At 47.0% G+C, this 18,282-nt stretch overlaps 1 protein-coding gene across 1 annotated transcript; it reads right to left on the reverse strand.

Annotated features, from left to right (window-relative positions):
• Positions 1-3,729: 3,729 nt before the first annotated feature.
• Positions 3,730-12,246, reverse strand: LOC144121566 (uncharacterized). Its single transcript, XM_077654840.1, has 2 exons — positions 8,999-12,246; positions 3,730-6,396 (listed from the first exon to the last, which is right to left on the reverse strand). Exons 1-2 carry the CDS (start codon positions 12,092-12,094, stop codon positions 5,989-5,991), a joined length of 3,504 nt encoding a protein of 1,167 aa, XP_077510966.1. The 5' UTR covers positions 12,095-12,246; the 3' UTR covers positions 3,730-5,988.
• Positions 12,247-18,282: the final 6,036 nt, after the last annotated feature.

Here is an 18,282-nt window from a genome sequence, read left to right on the forward strand (position 1 = left end):
ACAAGTTTTGACACTCTGCTCTAGTGTCACTGCACTAGTTTTCACTCTGCACTAGGACAATAGTGAGGGGAAGCGCTGGCCTTGTTTCGTCGGAGCAGACATGCGCTCATCGTCTGCTGACATACGTACGTGTCGCGCTGTGCGAAAAGTGGGGACAGCACCGTGTCCCTGATCTCCTGTCTCGCTTAGCGCTGTTTTTAGCCGCACGACCACGCACCAGCCAGGCCGACTTGTCCTCTTGTCAAGCTGGTCGATTTGGTGAAAATTTTTGATTTCTAGAATTATTTTCTTTCCTAGCCCTGAAGTCGTTTCTTGACGAAAAATTATAGCAAATTATTTAGTACAAATTTATAAATTACGCTTTTTAGAAGTGTGGTCGTCAAAAATTGTCAGGTAATTTCTTTGATTTCAGTGCCGCATTTCTTTTGACCAAAGCGAAAGCGAAGATGCCATAAACGAGGGAATAAACTATTTAAGGTTCGTTTTGTAACCTCTCACATTTTCTGCGACAGGATCACTCACCTTCGTAATTCGCATGAAAATCAAATGATTCCATTTGTCGCAAACTATTCCTGAGACGTTGAGGAGCGTAATAAATCTCTCGATTTTTTCCCTACACATGCAGTACTGTGTTAGTTATTTCCTGTAAGAAGCGTTTTCATGTAACTATGCATGCATAAGTACTGATCATATAGAAAAAGAACTAATCGCGTCATCGTAATGAACAGGACTTTATGTACATATGCTGGCATAAAAAAGCCGCACTATCTACTAAATTATTTGAGACCTTGGGGGGACCTGAAGACGGTGTTAATTATAATTACCCAGAACTGCACCAGGTATAGCTATAAATAAAGGGAATTAGTGAAACTAGCGTAGGAATTTCATATTTGCACCAAGTTTAGTTACATATCGCATGCATGTCTAACGAAAACACTTCTCATTGCCGCGTCCCCTCTCAATCTCACCACGTGTCTGTTAGTAGCACGCCTTCGGCAGCTTCTTTCCAAACAAGCTTCGCGATCATGTACTACCTCATGAAACATGACACATGCATGATGCAATGTAAAAGCATATGGCGTTTAGCACACTTAAGGTACGCTATTCTAAGCGCACCAACGCGACCGCGCAAGATTGACACAACTTACCAGACTTCTTTCTACTCGAATGAAATAATTACGTCGTCATATCAAGAAACAGTTTCAAGTAAATATTGAATGTCATAGAACGCGCCATTAAAACATGGTGTGCTATTAACAAAAAAACGCATTACTTGGGGGCGAGTGAACCTGTCGGCGCCCCGTGCACTCCGGCTCAAGGTGATAAGTACGTGTGCAGCTGCATATGTCTTTTTTTTTTGCCTTGAGAAATTATCAGCCTACTATCCTGAAGTTCAGGTGAATGAACGCAGTAACTTGCAAGTTATTAAGTGCATTGAGTGGCAGTGCCTATCGACTCCCAGACTTCGCGCTTTACTACCGTGGCCCAGTGCCTGTTAGCCAGTTTCCGAATGCGGCATTTATGCGCGAGAAACCTATCGAGGCTAATTTAATATTTTTTATGCTACTACGCGGATCCAGCAGTGACTCAGCTGATCAATACATGTTGCTTCTGCAGTGCACAGGCTTGAAGCAGCCGCCGGTAGCTGCGGTAGGCACGGGCAAGCGGAACCTGTTTTGCCTACCATGCGAAAGTCGCTGCTAACATCAGCGCCACCGCATCTTCGTCGCGGGGTGAAGGAGGTCCGTAAGAATACCTACCTAATGGCGCGAACGAGAGGGGGCGGGCGTGCTGTTGTTAGACATATGCAGTACAGAGGGAGATAGATTAGGCTTCAAGTATAGTAAGGAAAAATCTGCAGTCATGATATTTAATGAAGAGGGCGGCGAGCATAGAATACAGGAGTTCGATCTAAAAGTAGTGAATGAGTACAAGTATCTTGGGGTGTGGATAAATAACAGTGCTGAGTATCTGACAGAGCATGAAAAATATGTAATGAATAAAGCTAGTAGGAATGCAGCTGTCATGAAAAATAGGGCACTGTGGAATTACAATAGGTATGAGGTGGTAAGAGGGATCTGGAAAGGGGTGATGGTCCCTAGCCTGACCTTCGGGAATGCGGTCTTGTGTATGAGGCCAGATGTTCAAGCAAGGCTGGAAATTAGGCAACGGGGAGTAGGGAGGTTAGCTTTGGGAGCACATGGCAATACACCAAATCAGGGGGTACAGGGGGATATGGGATGGGCGTCTTTCGAGAGCAGAGAGGCTAGCAGTAAGATAGCATTTGAGGAACGATTGAGAAGGATGGAGGAAAAGCGGTGGGCTAGGAAAGTTTTCAGATACCTGTATATAAAGAATGTTGACACGAAATGGAGAAAGCGAACTAGAAAATTGACAAGCAAATATCTGGACAGCAGTAAGGGGGCAAATCAGCAACTATCGGTTAAGAAAAAGGTTAAAGGAACAGAGAGAGCGTTGTGGAAAACAGGAATGCTGACGAAATCGGCACTGGAAACATACCGGACCTTTAAACAGGAAATTGTCAAAGAAAATATCTATGATAATTGTAGGGGAAGTTCTTTGCTGTTTGAGGCCAGGACTGGAGTTTTGCAGACTAAGACGTATAGAGTCAGGTACCAGGAGATAGACACTTTGTGCATTGCGTGCGGAGAGGAGGAGGAAACGGCTGAACACTTGATACTCTTCTGTAATGGGCTTCACCCTACAGTGGAAGGCAGCGGGGCTGACTTACCCAAGGCATTGGGGTTTAGGGATAGTGAGGGGAAAGTGGATTTTAAGAGGTTAGAAGTAACCAAGCGAAGGTTATCTGATTGGTGGCTAAAAGCAAGCCAGGAGTAAAATTTCACAAGACATGGCTAGGTGGATTGAGCCACCGCCCGATGTAAAGGGTTCAGCCGTATCCATCCATCCATCCATAGAGACAACTAGATGGCGCCACTGCAACTGTTTTTAGCGGCGCCGTTGCTGCTCCTTTACTGGCAAGGGCATGTTCCTTCTGGTCGTGGTAACGGTGGGGTGCATAATACGCCCCTAGTTAAGAAATATGCATGCCACTGGCTTCAGCTAACTTCAACACAACCTCCTAGCCACTTTTTCTTTTTTTTCCCCCACCGAGCCCCTTTGAGCCTTTTGGCGATGATGAAAAATCGCAGCGTCGTATGTCGTCTGCTACCGACAAATGGCGATGCGAAGTGCTCATAGTTCTGCAGGTGAATGTAATTTGTTTAGATGCATCTCTTACTGAGCTGGTTTTTTTACATGCGACTATTGTGAGCTACCCCAGTGATTCATCTTTGAGTTCACTGTACGAGTGATCTGCTTGCACGGAAATAACGCGGTTCGATCCGGCCGCGGCGGCCGAATTTCGATGGAGGCGAAATTCTAGAGGCCCATGTACTGTGCGATGGCAGTGCAAAACCCCAGGTGGTCGAAATTTCCGGACCCCTTCAATACGACATCCCTCATAGCCTGAGTCGCTTCGGGAGGTTAAACCCCATAAACTAAACATCATATACTTGGCCCCACAGCAGTGCTTCTCAGAGCGGCTTTGACACTGAGCAGTTGTCCCTTGAAAACAGATGCTCATGCGAGGCGATGCAGACCATTCAAGGTGATCTTGGTTGTGCGCATTAGAAGTGTGCTAGGCCAGGAGGACTTGCAGTTCCTGCACCCCCCCCCCCCCCACCCCCCACAGAACACAGAACTTTCAACAAACTAAATATTTATTTACTTATTTGTTATTTGGAACATACTGCTAGCCTCTTTCGAGGCTGTTGCAGGAATGGGGACAGATCGGTTTTCTTTTTTAGGTACGTCACAACGGGAAAAAAATCGCAAATAAGGTTCACACAACTGAAATAACATATAGTAAAAGGGATAATCATGGGAGACAGTTTCAAAATACATGACGCAATATTAAGCAACACAATATAAAGCACAGTGCGGAAAAAGATTGCTTCAGAAAAAAGCACGTGCAATGCCCAACTAGAAAGTGCAATGCCTGACTAGAAAACTGTAAACTCTGTACAAACAGTGCTAGAACAATGTACTTCTTTTCCATGCAGAAAGCTGCTTCAACGTCATGGCATGGCTGAGCAAACACAGCCACTATCATTTACAGAACATCAAATGTGAGTGGTTGATCAACTTTCGCCTGCAACAGCTTACATTGAAATAAACCAAAGGCTATGTTCAAGCCTTTCATGAAAAAGCCAAAGCTCTAAACTTGAACTAAAATATAAAAACTACACAATAAAAATACATTATATGATTATGCTGAAGGCTGTTAAGAATGGATGGAGGCCTCCAACCCCGGAGAATTTTCACAGGGAACCCCTCAGATTTTAAGACGCGTCTTCAAAAAGGCACCTGCATGGAGCCAACATTGCGAGTGCCGTCAACAGTGGAAAGATCTTCCCTTTTGTCTGAGGGAGGAAGGGTTTGCCGACCAGCACCTTTGGAAAGGCAGACGCTGCATTGTGTGGCCACTCGGGGGTTAATTGCATCACTGAGAGAAAGAAACCTCCTCTGGCGAAACGGTGGTGGTGAAAGGAAGGCGTCATAACTTTCCTACACGGCACGGTGGCCCGACCTACCTCTTCCCTAAAGTTACTAACAACAGTGGCATTCCCCTACCATCTCCACGAAGCGCCTGGGTTCGAAGTTGTTCACCTTGCTGGACGCGGTACTTCTGGTTAACCCTGGCCAACGCCCAATGTAGCCAAGGTCTGCTATACATGGTGCTGAACCTCCATAATCAGCACTGAGCTGGGAGGCTGCGACAGTATTGAAACTGCTACTGGAAGAATGGGTGCTCTCCACCGGAACCTCTGCGAGAGGGCAATAGTGCTGCCTCCTGTGGTGGGCGGCTCCCAAAGTCATCTTAAATGATCTCTGACTGGCCATTGGTAAAGTAGAGAGATTCACCGGCCAGGGGTCTTGGGATCTCTTACTGTATTTAAGCAGCTGGACTGTCTAAGTGTAGTAGTTACTACATACTTTTGCTTGCATCGCTCACATACTCCCGTAAATGCGTAAAGTAAGCCCTTAGAATACTCCTCTCCTCGAAGCCCGTCCCTCCTAGTCACACGACAGAAGCGGCCTTTTGATACAGGACCCCTGGACCTTGACCTGGCTGAGTCGGCCCAGTCTAACCAAAGGCCCACTGCTTAGAAGGCAGCTTCCGTGCTGATAACACAAAGGAAACAGTGTAAGAACTTGCAGTAAAACGACTGACTGGCCAAAGATTTTTATATCATTACAAAAAACCAATGCACAGCTTCTTTCACAAAACTTACTGACCTCACAGTAAGATGATCACATCAGGGATAACTGGATTGCAACAAAGACTTGCACATTCGGTGCTCGCTCTATTAAGCAATGAAAAAATACGCAACCAGCACCTTGTAATTTTGCAAAGTCGTACATGACACCACAGCAGTTGTACAAGCGACGACTACTCATCTATAAACATTTGCTAAAATAGTTCTCCCCACCCCCATTGCTCACTACATTCAACCACATTCTTTTTTTGTCACACTTGTCACGCTATAAGATCACCAGTTACCTGTCTGTCCTGCCCAACTGTAATTATCTCCAACTCTCATCTGACCTCTAACCCGCACTGCTCTCTCTTCTGCCTCTCATACATATGCAGTTATACACACATGGACATCTTGCATCTTGCACTAGACAACACTGCACTCCACAAATGAATCCCGTATCTGGCCTTCCAAGCAGGCTACCAACAACACATAGCCACTCAGGGAACAGTTCAAACACTGAACCATTTTGTAAATCCCCAAAAAATCCCAATAGCCCATACCATATCCAATGTGTGCATGCAATACACTGGCACTTCAACTGGCACATCATAACACACCACAATAGTATCAGATCAGAATGTTAACCGGTGCACCTTGGAGTCACTTGACCGGACACCGCTGGCAAAAATAGCATTCATGGCCCTCATGCGGAACCGCTCCCGTCCTGCTCGTTTTTATCTCTGCCTTCACGATGACGCAGTAGGATTTCTACGAGCAAGGCTATCTCAGGGTCCTTGATTCCTGGGCTCTCACTTGGCAGTGGCTCGCCATGGTATGCCAGGAAGGCAGTGAGCGAAACTGCTTCTCGGGCTGTCCGAATGTACCGAGTTGAACGGGGACAGCCACAGTGTGCTGGGCACCTCTCGTGTGACTCAGTGTTCTTGCCTTCTCTCAGCATCCCTAGCAGCCTCACCAACCTTCTCCGCACTTTGGACACTTCGTCCTGCTCGGACTCCGGAGTAGAGTCTTCGTCTGGCGAGTGCCCGGAATCCGATATAATGACTGTGCTCGGCACGCTAAGAGTACTTGCCGGTGAGCCTGCGTCACTTCTCTGAAAAATGAAACAAAAATGGGGGAAGGGGCACAGTGAAGTATGATAACTGCCGATGTTTGGTCGCAAGACAGGATGTTAATGGTCACAGATTTACGGTGATGCGTCATTATGTGACCAGCACCAGGCACGTGCCCGTGCACTCAATGTGACCACTATGGCAGTTCAGGTTCCCACAAAGTCTGTGTGTCACAGACTTTACTCCAGGTCTAAGGCATTAGCAAAGGACAGGTACTAGCATTGCAACAGTTGCAGAGTTCAGTGAATTACGCAACAGAGCGTAAGCACTTGGGAACTATTACTCAATTAGATACAGAGAAGAAAGTTAATGAGATGCACCATCCATGCAATTATTTTTGTTCCTAGCAAAATATGAAAGTAGTGAAAACAACGGCAAAAACTAGTTTGGGTACTTCTGAAAATTCAATTTCTCGACTCATGAGGTGACTGGCTGCACAAGATCACTGGAACTGGCAATCTGAACCAGTGCAAAATAAGCCAAGGTGTCCTTTCAACCAGAGAAAGCGAGGGCACATCAACAGCACGGTTATCACAACCGCATAGGTATAACCAAGCACTTATTGACATGCAAGCACAGTTGTCTGACACACATGGCACTGCGTAAAGGTGGCAGCCCAGACAAGACTCCAACACGTCTGCCCTTCTCTCCAAAACATTTAGGTGTAGTAGCCGAGAGTATCATCTGTGCCTCTCCTTGGTCAAGAGTTTATTGACCGTACTGTTGTTATATCGTGAATCTGCATCAATTTGCCCAGCTTTCTTCTTTAAAGGGGCCTCGAAACACATTTTCAGTGCATTGTATTGGCTATTGGTTGCATAGAATGAGTTATAGTGATCCGTGTATACTGTGGTTTTTAATATTTTAATTAGCTCGCAAAAACAAATTCGTGGCACTGACTGTGTCACCATACAGTGGCGCTTTTTAGCAGCGGATATGACATCACTTATTGCGAGCTTGATGATGGGACAAAGAGTAAATAAACTGCGAATTGCGTTAATAACTAGAGATACGTTTTGTCAAGTTTTTGAGTCTTATATTAATTACAAAACCAACTTGTATACCCCAGATAAAAGCACTGTAAATAAAGTAAAACAAAAATGCATCATGACAGGCTCTAGCTACTTTTTGCATCCATGGACTTTGCGCCGCTCTGTAAACATCCTACAACCTAGAACTAAACACTTGTGGCTACTCTCTACGTATCTGCGAGCGGCTTTGCCGAATTGATCCAATCGAGCCATTGCACTCTATAAGCGTTCGTTTCGATCCCAAGGAAGGATGCGTTCGTTTCACATTTAGCAGGCAGTGCGCATCGTCAGCTTTTGGAGGATCACCACGAAGTGGCGCCAGATGGCGCCACGTTCCCATCAACAGCGCGCGCTTCTTGCTCGCCGTGACCAACCAGCGCGCTAGGAGCGACGGGCGATGTTTGGCGGTAAGCAGTAGCGGTATGTGCTATGCTAAATGTGTCTGATCTCTTGCGCAGGCTGTCACACCGTCGCAGTATCTTGCGCGTGAGTTCGGATCCATAAGGGAATGCCACTGATCAGTGTTCCCTTCTGCGCTCTCGACATGACGGTGAAGCACCGCTGGGTCAGCTGGGTGCTCACATGGTTGTTGTAACCATGCAAACGGCGCTGCCAGCCTTGGCATGAACGAGTTACTGAGAACAGGCAACCATAGAGTGCAAACTTGCGCACGTGCTAAGATTGGCTGTTTTGATTGGTCGCACTAAGTGTCCTTATTGGGAATGGGAAGTTGCGCGAAAATCGAGTTGAGGGCAGCATTTTGTTTGCTTGTATATTGAAATTTCTTCATTGAATAACTCCCGTTCCTAAGCATCAATTCTCGTAATTCTTTTTGAGTCAGCATCTGTGTGACATAAAGAATCCACCTGAAGCGCAACCGGCATCCGTTCAAGCGATGTTTTGCAGCCCCTTCAATCAAAAAGAGAGACCCTTGTGCCTGTGATATTTACGATAGACATCACGACACCAGCCGAATAAAATGCACGATAAGTTAACTTGACCTCAGTACACTTCTGCAACTTCCCTACTGGAGCTCGCAAAAAGCAGCTCTAGAATAGCTGCGGTGACAACCCTGATAGATATTCTCCAGTTCTGGCCTCAGCACTAAAGTGGGACAAATTCTTCATAGTAGCACAAATGCTTGAGCAGCCCTCTACATATGCTTCTCACCTGGATTACTATGGTCAGGTGAACTTGCTGCAAATTTACATAATTGTAAACAATTACCAAATTTGCAAAATAACAAATTAGTAACCTTGCACAACAATTAGTAAAGACTGCATGCAACCATATCAACACAATCTTTTGATCAAACATGAGAGCAAGGGGATCTCATAAATTTGATGGAGTTTAGTAGCCACCTGCAACTTCACGCCAAGCAAGGTAGCTAACCTGCACAATGGTTGTCACGTATTAACCAGCCAGCAGATGCGAGGCTACTGAAGCTGTTCAAATTGACAGCAATCGTGGCACTAGAAACTGCAAGTTCAAATGCAAACAGTGAATCAGCAGCAAATGTGAATATTTGCATCGGAAGTGAAAACAGACTCACATTATCCCTGTGCGCTTCTTTGGTAGCCCCGACTGGATGGACTTCGGCAACACCTGGTATAGGACCAAGATTACGGAGAGCAGCCTCTTGCACCAAGGCCTCCATCGGCAGGTCTTCATCAGTGCTGTCGAGATCCTCCACTTCTGCACCAGTGCCCAGCGGTGGGCTGTGGTTCTTTCCTGTGCCTGCACCCTGGGAACCAGAGCTCGAATGGCCATCTTCACCGTACTGCGGGGGCGGAGGAGCTCGTGGTCGCTTTTTCCTCCCCCGTGTAGTTTTTGCCGTTGGGGCTCTTAAGCCAAATTCAAGTGATGGCTTTTGCAGACTCACATCATCCCTGTGCGCTTCTTTGGTAGCCCCGACTGGATGGACCTCAGCAACACCTGGTATAGGACCAAGATTACGGAGAGCAGCCCCTTGCACCAAGGCCTCCATCGGCAGGTCTTCATCGGTGCTGTCGAGATCCTCCACTTCTGCACCAGTGCCCAGCGGTGGGCTGTGGTTCTTTCCTGTGCCTGCAGCCTGGGAAGCATAGCCCGAATGGCCATCTTCACCGTACTCTGGAGGCGGAGGAGCTTGTGGTGCCTTTTTATTCTCCCGTGCAGTTTTTGCTGTTGGGGCTCTTAAGCCCAATTCAAGTGATGGCTTTTGCAGACTCACATCATCCCTGTGCGCTTCTTTGGTAGCCCCGACTGGATGGACCTCAGCAACACCTGGTATAGGACCAAGATTACGGAGAGCAGCCTCTTGCAGCAAGGCCTCCATCAGCAGGTCTTCATCAGCGCTGTCGAGATCCTCCACTTCTGCACCAGTGCCCAGCGGTGCGCTGTGGTTCTTTCCTGTGCCTGCAGCCTCGGAAGCAGAGCTCGAATGGCCATCTTCACCGTACTGCGGGGGCGGAGGAGCTCGTGGTCCCTTTTTCCTCCCCCGTGTAGTTTTTGCTGTTGGGGCTCTTAAGCCCAATTCAAGTGATGGCTTTTGCAGCAAGGAGCAGCTTCTCGTGTATATTCCAGAGCTGGTTCTGGTACTAGGGGCTGCGGCGCTTGATGCCATCTTATGGGTGGGCATGGATGAGGAAGGACTTGGGTTTTGGTGAGACACGTTGTTGTGACCTTCTTCCCTGATTTTGCGTTGCTTGCGAGGCGAGGATTTACTTGTATGCGAGCGATCTGTACATTTGTATTCTGTGCTGGACCCTGAGTCTGGTCTGTGCTCACTGCGCAATGGGATGACTTTTTTCTTATGGCTATTGGCTGGAGAAGGACAAGGCAGCAGCCTCCTGCGAGCGTGAGAGGGCGGCAGCGGATCCTCTGGATCTGGCATCGTATCATCGGCTGATTCACAACAGCGCCATGTATTTGAATGGCTTCCGCAGTCTTTTTGTGGTTCTGGACTCTGCCGTTTCCTCGGAGATGACCGTGCAACAGGTTGTCTGCTGAGAAAAGGTGTGCGCTCTAATAAACCTTCCATAGCGCCACTGTCACCACCATGAATGCGTCCTGGTGAGAGGGTACCTCTTTTCACTTTTGGCATCACGGCGACGTCGCCACTTGATTTTGGAGATGACTGTGAGTTTGAATGGCTGTTAGTGAGCTCTTGGGGTGGAGTATTTGGCCGTTTCCTCAGAGACATCCGCAACAGTACGTGTCTGCTGGGACATGGTGTGCATTTAACCACATCTCCCAAAATGCTGCTGCCACTACTTGTGGGAAGTGGTTGCTTGCCTAAGTGGCTACTGGAGCATTCTTGCAGAGCTGCACTGTCAGGTTTCACGGGGGTTACGGTGTGCAATTTCACAGGGGTTCGTTGTAGCGTGTTTCGGCATTCGGAAACCGTCGTGCGAGCAGAACAACCAATGCCGGAGATTTGAGAGCCTGACTTCATGTGACGAGGAATGGGCTGTTTTCGTGGTGTGCTGTTTTTGCATTTCCTCATGCGTGATGACCGCAATCCTCGTTCCTCATTCAGGATGGGTTCCTGTCCAGGAGTGTCTGGCCCATCCACTCTGCTTGAGCTTGCCTTCCTTAAGCTGTGTCGAGATCTTACACGAACACTTGCAGTGCTGATGGAAGGCTCCTTTTGTTTTTTGCACAGCACTTCTGAAGGTGTTGGCAAGGAATGTTTTCTTAGTGCGACTGCAGTGCTGCCTTGGTCTGACGTCGAGGTACTGTGATCAGGGTCGTTCTTTTTTGCCGATGGGCTTTCCAGTCCACTTTTAGAAGAACTCTTACTTAACGTTTTCTCGGGTCTCTTAGCAGAGGGTGAAGCAAATAACAAGAGCTCCCTACCATTATCGCTCTCCTTATGAATACGTGCTCTGTCGGGAGATGTCCCAGAGCTCTGCAGGGGTGATGAACTTTCCGTTTCAGCAACGACTTCGGCTGGTGCCCCCTCGTCTTGTAGACCACTCCCGGAAGGTCTCTGGGGCTCGCGCGACTCTTGCTCACTGTCGCTGTCCTCGACGATGACGCCCGATGCCGCAGCCAGTAGGGGCGAGCTGCCTCGGTCTCCCGCCGATTCACTGCACTGTTTTCCAGACAGAACGTTAACCTCATGAGGTGACTCGTACAGATGTTTCACGGGGAAGATTTTTTTCAGATAATGTTCCTTCAGCGACTGCCATGAATGCTTGCCGGGCACGACACCAGCCGAGGCCATTTCTTTGTACACCGCATTGCCATGGACACGGACGCCTGGCTTCTTAGCTACGAACTTTGCAATCGCAATTTCTTCGCCAAGCGTGTATTCCCTTCTTGAGCGAATGGAACGGAGTCTTCGTGTCTTGGAGTCGCTTGCGTCCACCACGGCTGGCGCCATTGGTATTTTGAACTCTATGAGACGAAGTAGCTTGTCGCTTTTGGCACAAGCGCGAATGTAATTAGCAGAGAAGACATCATCGCTGCTGTCTGTAACAGTAACGCTGGACGGCACCAGTCGTATGGCATCAGGAACTTTTTCTGGCTGTACGAGAACGCCACCTCCGTACTCTATAAGCTCCCGTATCTCCTTGCGCTCCGAACAGGGCACCAAGGAGAACAACATGGGGCTACCATCCGCCTTCACGAACAGCGCTCGACTTCGCCGCTTCTTGGGCATGACTTCACAGCACTTAACGTAGTTTTGCTATCACAACAACCGTAAGCTCCGTGGTAGACGGTCAACAAAACCACGCGATCGCGCGTTGGCTTACGTCGGCTCATCGAATTTCTTGTTTTGGCTGCTTTGGCGCCGTTCGCAAGATAGACTTGTTTTCCAGTATGGACCTCCTTCATGTTTGTAAACAAACGAGGTGGCGCTGCAGTCGCTAGCGAGCTCGTGGTAGGCAAAAGGTCGGGGAGTGGCGTCGCGGATAGGTGTTGTGCGCGGGTTTTCAAGGCTTGTAGGCGCGTTTCCAGTTTCTGCGAATCATAGCAATGGTCGATGCTTCCAACTTTGTAATTTGTCGAAGTACACGAGCTCGCGTTGTCCACGTGCGGCCTATAAAGAGAAATAGTTTGACACTGTGTATTGTATATATGGTTAGTAGTAAACATGTAGAAAGCGTTCCTGCTGTTTATTTATGCGCTAGGCATTGAATAAAACAAGTTTTGACACCCTGCACTAGCCGGAATGATTTTACTTCGGGACAGTAGTGAGGGGAAGTGCTGGCCTTGTTTCGTCGGAGCAGACATGCGCTCATCGTCTGCTGACATACGTACGTGTCGCGCTGTGCGAAAAGTGGGGACAGCGTCGTGTCCCCGATCTCCTGTCTCGCTTTGCGCTGTTTTTAGCCGCATGACCACGCACCAGCCAGGCCAACTTGTCCTCTTGTTAAGCTGGTCGATTTGATGAAAATTTTTGATTTCTAGAATTTTTCTTTCCTAGCCCAGAAGTCTAGTTTCGTGACGAAAAATTATAGCAAAATATTGAGTACAAATTTATAAATTACGCTTTTTAGAAGTGTGGTCGTCAGAAATTGTGAGGTAATTTCTTTGATTTCAGCGCCGCATTTCTTTGACCAAAGCGAAAGCGAAGATGCCATAAACGAGGGAATAAACTTTAAGGTTCGTTTTCTGACCTCTCACATTTTCTGCGACTGGATCACTCACCTTCGTAATTCGCATGAAAATCAAATGATTCCATTTGTCGCAAACTATTCCTGAGACGTTGAGGAGCGTAATAAATCTCTCGATTTTTTTCCCTACACATGCAGTATTGTGTTATTTTTTGTAAGAAACGTTTTCATGTAACTATGCATGCATAAGTACTGATCATATAGAAAAAGAACTAATCGCGTCATCATAGAGAACAGGGCTTTATGCACATGCTGGCATAAAAAAACTGCGCACTATCTACTCAATTATTTGAGACCTAGCTTGGGGAGACTTGACGACGGTGTTAATTATAATTACCCAGAACTGCACCAGGTATAGCTATATATAAAAGGAATGACTGAAACTAGCGTAGGAATTTCATATTTGCACCAAGTTTAGTTACATATCGCATGCATGAATAACGAAAACACTTTCATGCCGCGTCCCTTCTCAATCTCGCCGTGTCTGTTAGTAGCACGCTTGCGGCTGCTTCTTTCCAAACATGCTTCGCGATCATGTATTACCTCATGAAACATGACACATTCATGATGCAATGAAAAAGCATATGGCGTTTAGCACACCTAAGGTACGCTATTCTAAGCACACCAACGCGACCGCGCAAGATTGACACAACTTACCAGACTTCTTTCTACTCGAATGAAATAATTACGTCGTCATATCAAGAAACAGTTTCAAGTAAACATTAAATATCACAAAACGCGCCATTTAAACATGGTGTGCTATTAACAAAAAAACGCATTCCTTGGGGGCGAGTGAACCAGTCGGCGCCCCGTGCACTCCGGCTCAAGGTGATAAGTACGTGTGCAGCTACATGTCTTTTTTTTTTCCTTGAGCAATTATCAGCCTACTATCCTGAAGTTCAGGTGAATGAACGCAGTAACTTGCATGCTATTAAGTGCATTGAGTGGCAGTGCCCATCGACTCCCAGACTTCGCGCTTTACTACCGTGGCCCAATGCCTGTTAGCCAGTTTCCGAATGCGGCATTTATGCGCGAGAAACCTATCGAGGCTAATAAAAATGCTACTACGCGGATCCAGCAGTGACGCAGCTGGTCAATATATGCTGCTTCTGCAGTGCACAGGCTTGAAGCAGCCGCCGGTACCTGCGGCAGCTGCGGTAGGCACGGGCAAGCGGAACCTGTTTTGCCTACCATGCGAAAGTCGCTGCTAACATCAGCGCCACCGCATCTTCGTGACGTCGCGGGGTGAAGGAGGTCCATATAGAACACAATAGTGCCTAGAATATACTGGCCAAAAGTGCCTGTATATTTTCTAGTATAATGCCTGTATTAGTATAGTGCCAGTGTATTCTAAGCACTATAATAATATACTTGAGCAGGGTGTGTTGCTGGGCGAGTTGGTTTGACATTTTGAACACTAAAGTGCTGGTAGACAATGCACGAAAGGAGGACGAGACACACAGTGCGCTGAACTAACAACTTTATTATCAAAAAAAGGCGATCCGCACGGTTTTAATAGTGACTCAAGATTAGCAGTGATTACAGGGGGCATGCGCAATTCAAAGCGAAAAAGCAGGGGCAGGCGCATTTTTGAACCCACACCATGCAGACACAAAAGTCACAAGGGTGTCCGACCCACTCCGGTTGGCCAAACATCAGGCACACTCCCATTCACACCGAAATGAAGACGTGGCAGCGAAGGGGAGAGGGGGCAGGAGAAGGGATGCAGTAACAACTCTTCGCAAAGAGAACTATCTACACACACCGGCAGTCCTGTGCGGCCGGCAATGACAGGGATAAAAAGATAAAAATAATAAAATGCAAAAGGCAAAGACGCAAAATAGACATTAAAATATCGCAAAGCGGCGTGAAGACATACATGCGTAATGAGAATGAAGTGAAAGGGTGGTTGGAATGGGAAAACAATTAACAACCTAAAAGCGAGCGATGAAAGCCAACGAAGAACATGGCCTAAAATGATGGAATGCTAGCCAACAATGAGCACGGCCTAAAACGGGATGAGGGCTAACCATAAAATCGATCTAAAAGAGCAATTTGCTAAAGCTAAGAGTGGGATGAAGATCAGAAGAAAAGAAGTGGCATCCCTAAAGATATTTAAAGAGCAGTGGCGAAAACAATGGGCTGGGAAAAGGAGACGCGTAAGGAACCGCGGAATTAAAGTGAATTTGAGAGAACCTCAAACTCTTTTTCCAACAGGGCTATTGAGGGTGTACTGACGCAGACGTCTTTTCGCTTGTTAATGAAACCTGCCTAAATTATCTCTCGAGTGAGTTGGTTGCTGCTCTTTGCAAGTATTTTTGTTGCCTTATACATCGGAGGGCACCTGCGACAAGGACTACAGTCACGAACGTGGACGGCTAAGTTGCTGGAGTTAAAGTTGTGTTCGAGCAGTCTTTTATTAATGCATCAACCCGTCTGCCGATGTATTCCCTGCCGCAAGACAAAAGAATGGACTAAACAACTCCTGTGCTGCTACCTATACGTAAGGATCAGGATGCCGAACTGTGCATTCGCGAACTTCTTCGCCGGTACCGTTCACTCTCCTGCAGTCTAGAGACGCGGTGAGGGGCTGAAAAAACAACGCTCACTCCTACATTTCATCCAATCCTTTTTAGGTTGTGAGAAACTTGATGTGCATAAGGAATAATGGTGAGTTTCTTATTGCGTTCCCTTGCATGCGACAGGGCCCGGGACGTTTGAACACTGCATTTTGTTTAACATTTTTCAGCTACCGAGACCAGAAGCAACGGCGGGTATCCGGATTGACGCAATCTCTGCACCTGGTTCTGAAAACTGTTTTCTTGACAGTGCTCAAAGAATTTCTTGAGCGCGTTGTTGAAAGCAGACTGGACTATGTTTCGCTTGACGAGTTTTGAATGGGCGGTATCGTATGGCAGTACAGGCTTATTGCCCGTTGATTGGAAAATCAAGAACATGTTGTGGCGAAAAAAAGTTGTAACTCGAGAGAGCGGATGGAGCCATTTTCTGGTACTTCGTGCGTCAAAACCAGGGGAGACACAGTTTCACTGAAAAGGCCTAACACCTTGCGAACTTCAGGCAGAAAGGCATCTTTTGACAGGCGGCCACTTCCAACCAAGTGCATCTGATACGAGGCGTCAGCGACTGCCCCGACGAAATACAGCGTCTGCTTCAGCGCGGCCCCAAGTTCGCCATTGAACCTAGAAGTCTGCCCCGGAGTCACTGACCATGGTCAGGCAGGTTGCTAGGTGTGCTCCTATGGCTGAAGAAAGTAGATGTACGACCGAAGGCGTTAATGTCCTCTTTCGCTGTAACCCACCCGGAAAAAGGCTTCCCCTTGACAAGACTGTGGCGTACCTCAGGAACAATAATCTCTCCCTTCTTATCGCGAACAAAGTGGGCGGCTTTGTAATCTTACCTAAAGATGTGTACTTCGCGAAGGCTTCTAGTGCGACAGAATCTTGCTTTGTAAAATGTAAAGGTGTATCTCTACCGAAGGTAAAAAGTGCAGCAAAAAAATTTATGACAACATTTAAACCTTGATAAGCTCTCCCGCCTTATAAATTATAGCAGCAAGTTGTCCCTCACTATGTTCTTCAGTGCAAAAACGCATAAACCCGCATGCCCGTTTCGCATAATTGTATCAGAGGCAGACACTTGGCAAAAATGTGTTCCAAGGTTTTTGCAAACAAAACTTGACTTGCTCTCACTTAATGGCCCTTTTCTGGTGAAAGATTCGAATGACACCATTAAATTTCTGCAGCACAACCCGACCAGGGCCTTTCTTGGGTTTTCTATAGATGTGAAAGAGCTGTATTATTCGATTCCTCACGATGACCTCACCCGGTGTGTAAGTGATTGTATCGACCATCATGGTGATATTGTTTTCCAAAATGCATGCGGTTGTTCTGTCGGTGGTTTTTTAGAATTGCTTTCTACTTGCCTCAAATCTAGCTACACCGAATGGAATGGGTCTCTGTTTATCCAAAAACAATATACTTGCATAGGGTCTTGTATCGCCCCCATTCTGAATGACCTGTACCTGGCTATGCATGACAGAGCGTTGAATGAGAAACTAAAAAATTTGCAGCTCTAAAAATCTTTAGATATGCGGACGATTACCTCATTTTCGTAGACTGTCAAAACGATGCCTTTCTGCCTGAAGTTTACAAGGGGCTAGACCTTTTCAGTGAAACTCTCTCCCCCCTGGTTTTGACGCACGAAGTACCAGAAAATGGCTCCATCCGCTTGTTCGAGTTACAACTGCTTTTTTCGCCACAACACGCCTGCTGGATTTTCCAACACAGGGGCAATAAGCCTGTTCTGCCATACAATACAATACCGCCTATTCAAAACTCTTCAAACAAAACATTGTCCAGTCTGCTTTCAACGCGCTCACCAAATCCTGTGAGCACTGAAGAAAAGAGTTTTCAGAACTAGGTGCAGAGATTGCGTCGATCCGGATACCCGCCGTTGCTTCTAGTTTCGGTAGCTGAAAAAATGTTAAACAAAATGCAGTGTACAAATGTCCCCATGTCGCATGCAAGAGAACGCAATAGGAAACTCGCCATTATTCCTTATGCACACCAGGTTTCTCATAACCTAAAAAGGATTGGACGAAAAGTAGGAGAGAGTGTTGTTTTTTCAGCCCCTCATCGCCTCTCTAGACTCTGCAGGAGAGTGAACGGTACCGGCGAAAAGTTCGCGAATGCACAGTTCGGCATCGTGACCCTTACGTAGGTTGCAGCACACGAGTTGTTTACTCCATCCCTTCGTCTTGCGGCAGGGAATACATTGGCCAGACGGGTCGATGTAATGATAAAAGACTGCTCGAACATAACTTTAACTCCAGCAACTTAGCCGTCCACGTTCGTGACTGTAGTCCTTGTCGCAGGTGCCCTCCGATGTATAAGGCAACAAAAATTCTGGCAAAGAGCAGCAACCACAACTCACTCGGGAGATAATTGAGGCAGGTTTCATTAACAAGCGACAAGATGTCTGCGTCAGTACACCGTCAATAGCCACTGGAAAAAGAGTTTGAGCTTCTCTCCGATTCACTTTAAATTCTTAGTGCCGTGGTTTCTTACGTGGCTTCTTTTCACAACCCATTGTTTTCGCCACTGCTCTTTAAATATCTTTAGGGACACCACTTCTATTCTTTGCTTCTAGTTTTCACCCCCCTCTTAGCTTTAGCCATCATTGCACTTTTCGGTCGACTTTATGGTTAGCC

Source organism: Amblyomma americanum, chromosome 2 (assembly GCF_052857255.1).
Source record: "Amblyomma americanum isolate KBUSLIRL-KWMA chromosome 2, ASM5285725v1, whole genome shotgun sequence".
Taxonomy (NCBI): domain Eukaryota; kingdom Metazoa; phylum Arthropoda; class Arachnida; order Ixodida; family Ixodidae; genus Amblyomma; species Amblyomma americanum.

Bases quoted from the DNA above. Each gene is read 5' to 3' on its own strand.
- LOC144121566 (XM_077654840.1), bottom strand. From the start codon at position 12,094: ATGCCCAAGAAGCGGCGAAGTCGAGCGCTGTTCGTGAAGGCGGATGGT. The intron at 6,397-8,998 runs GTGAGTCTGTTT...TTCATTTTTCAG, and splicing joins AAGAAGCGCACAGGGATAAT to AGAAGTGACGCAGGCTCACC.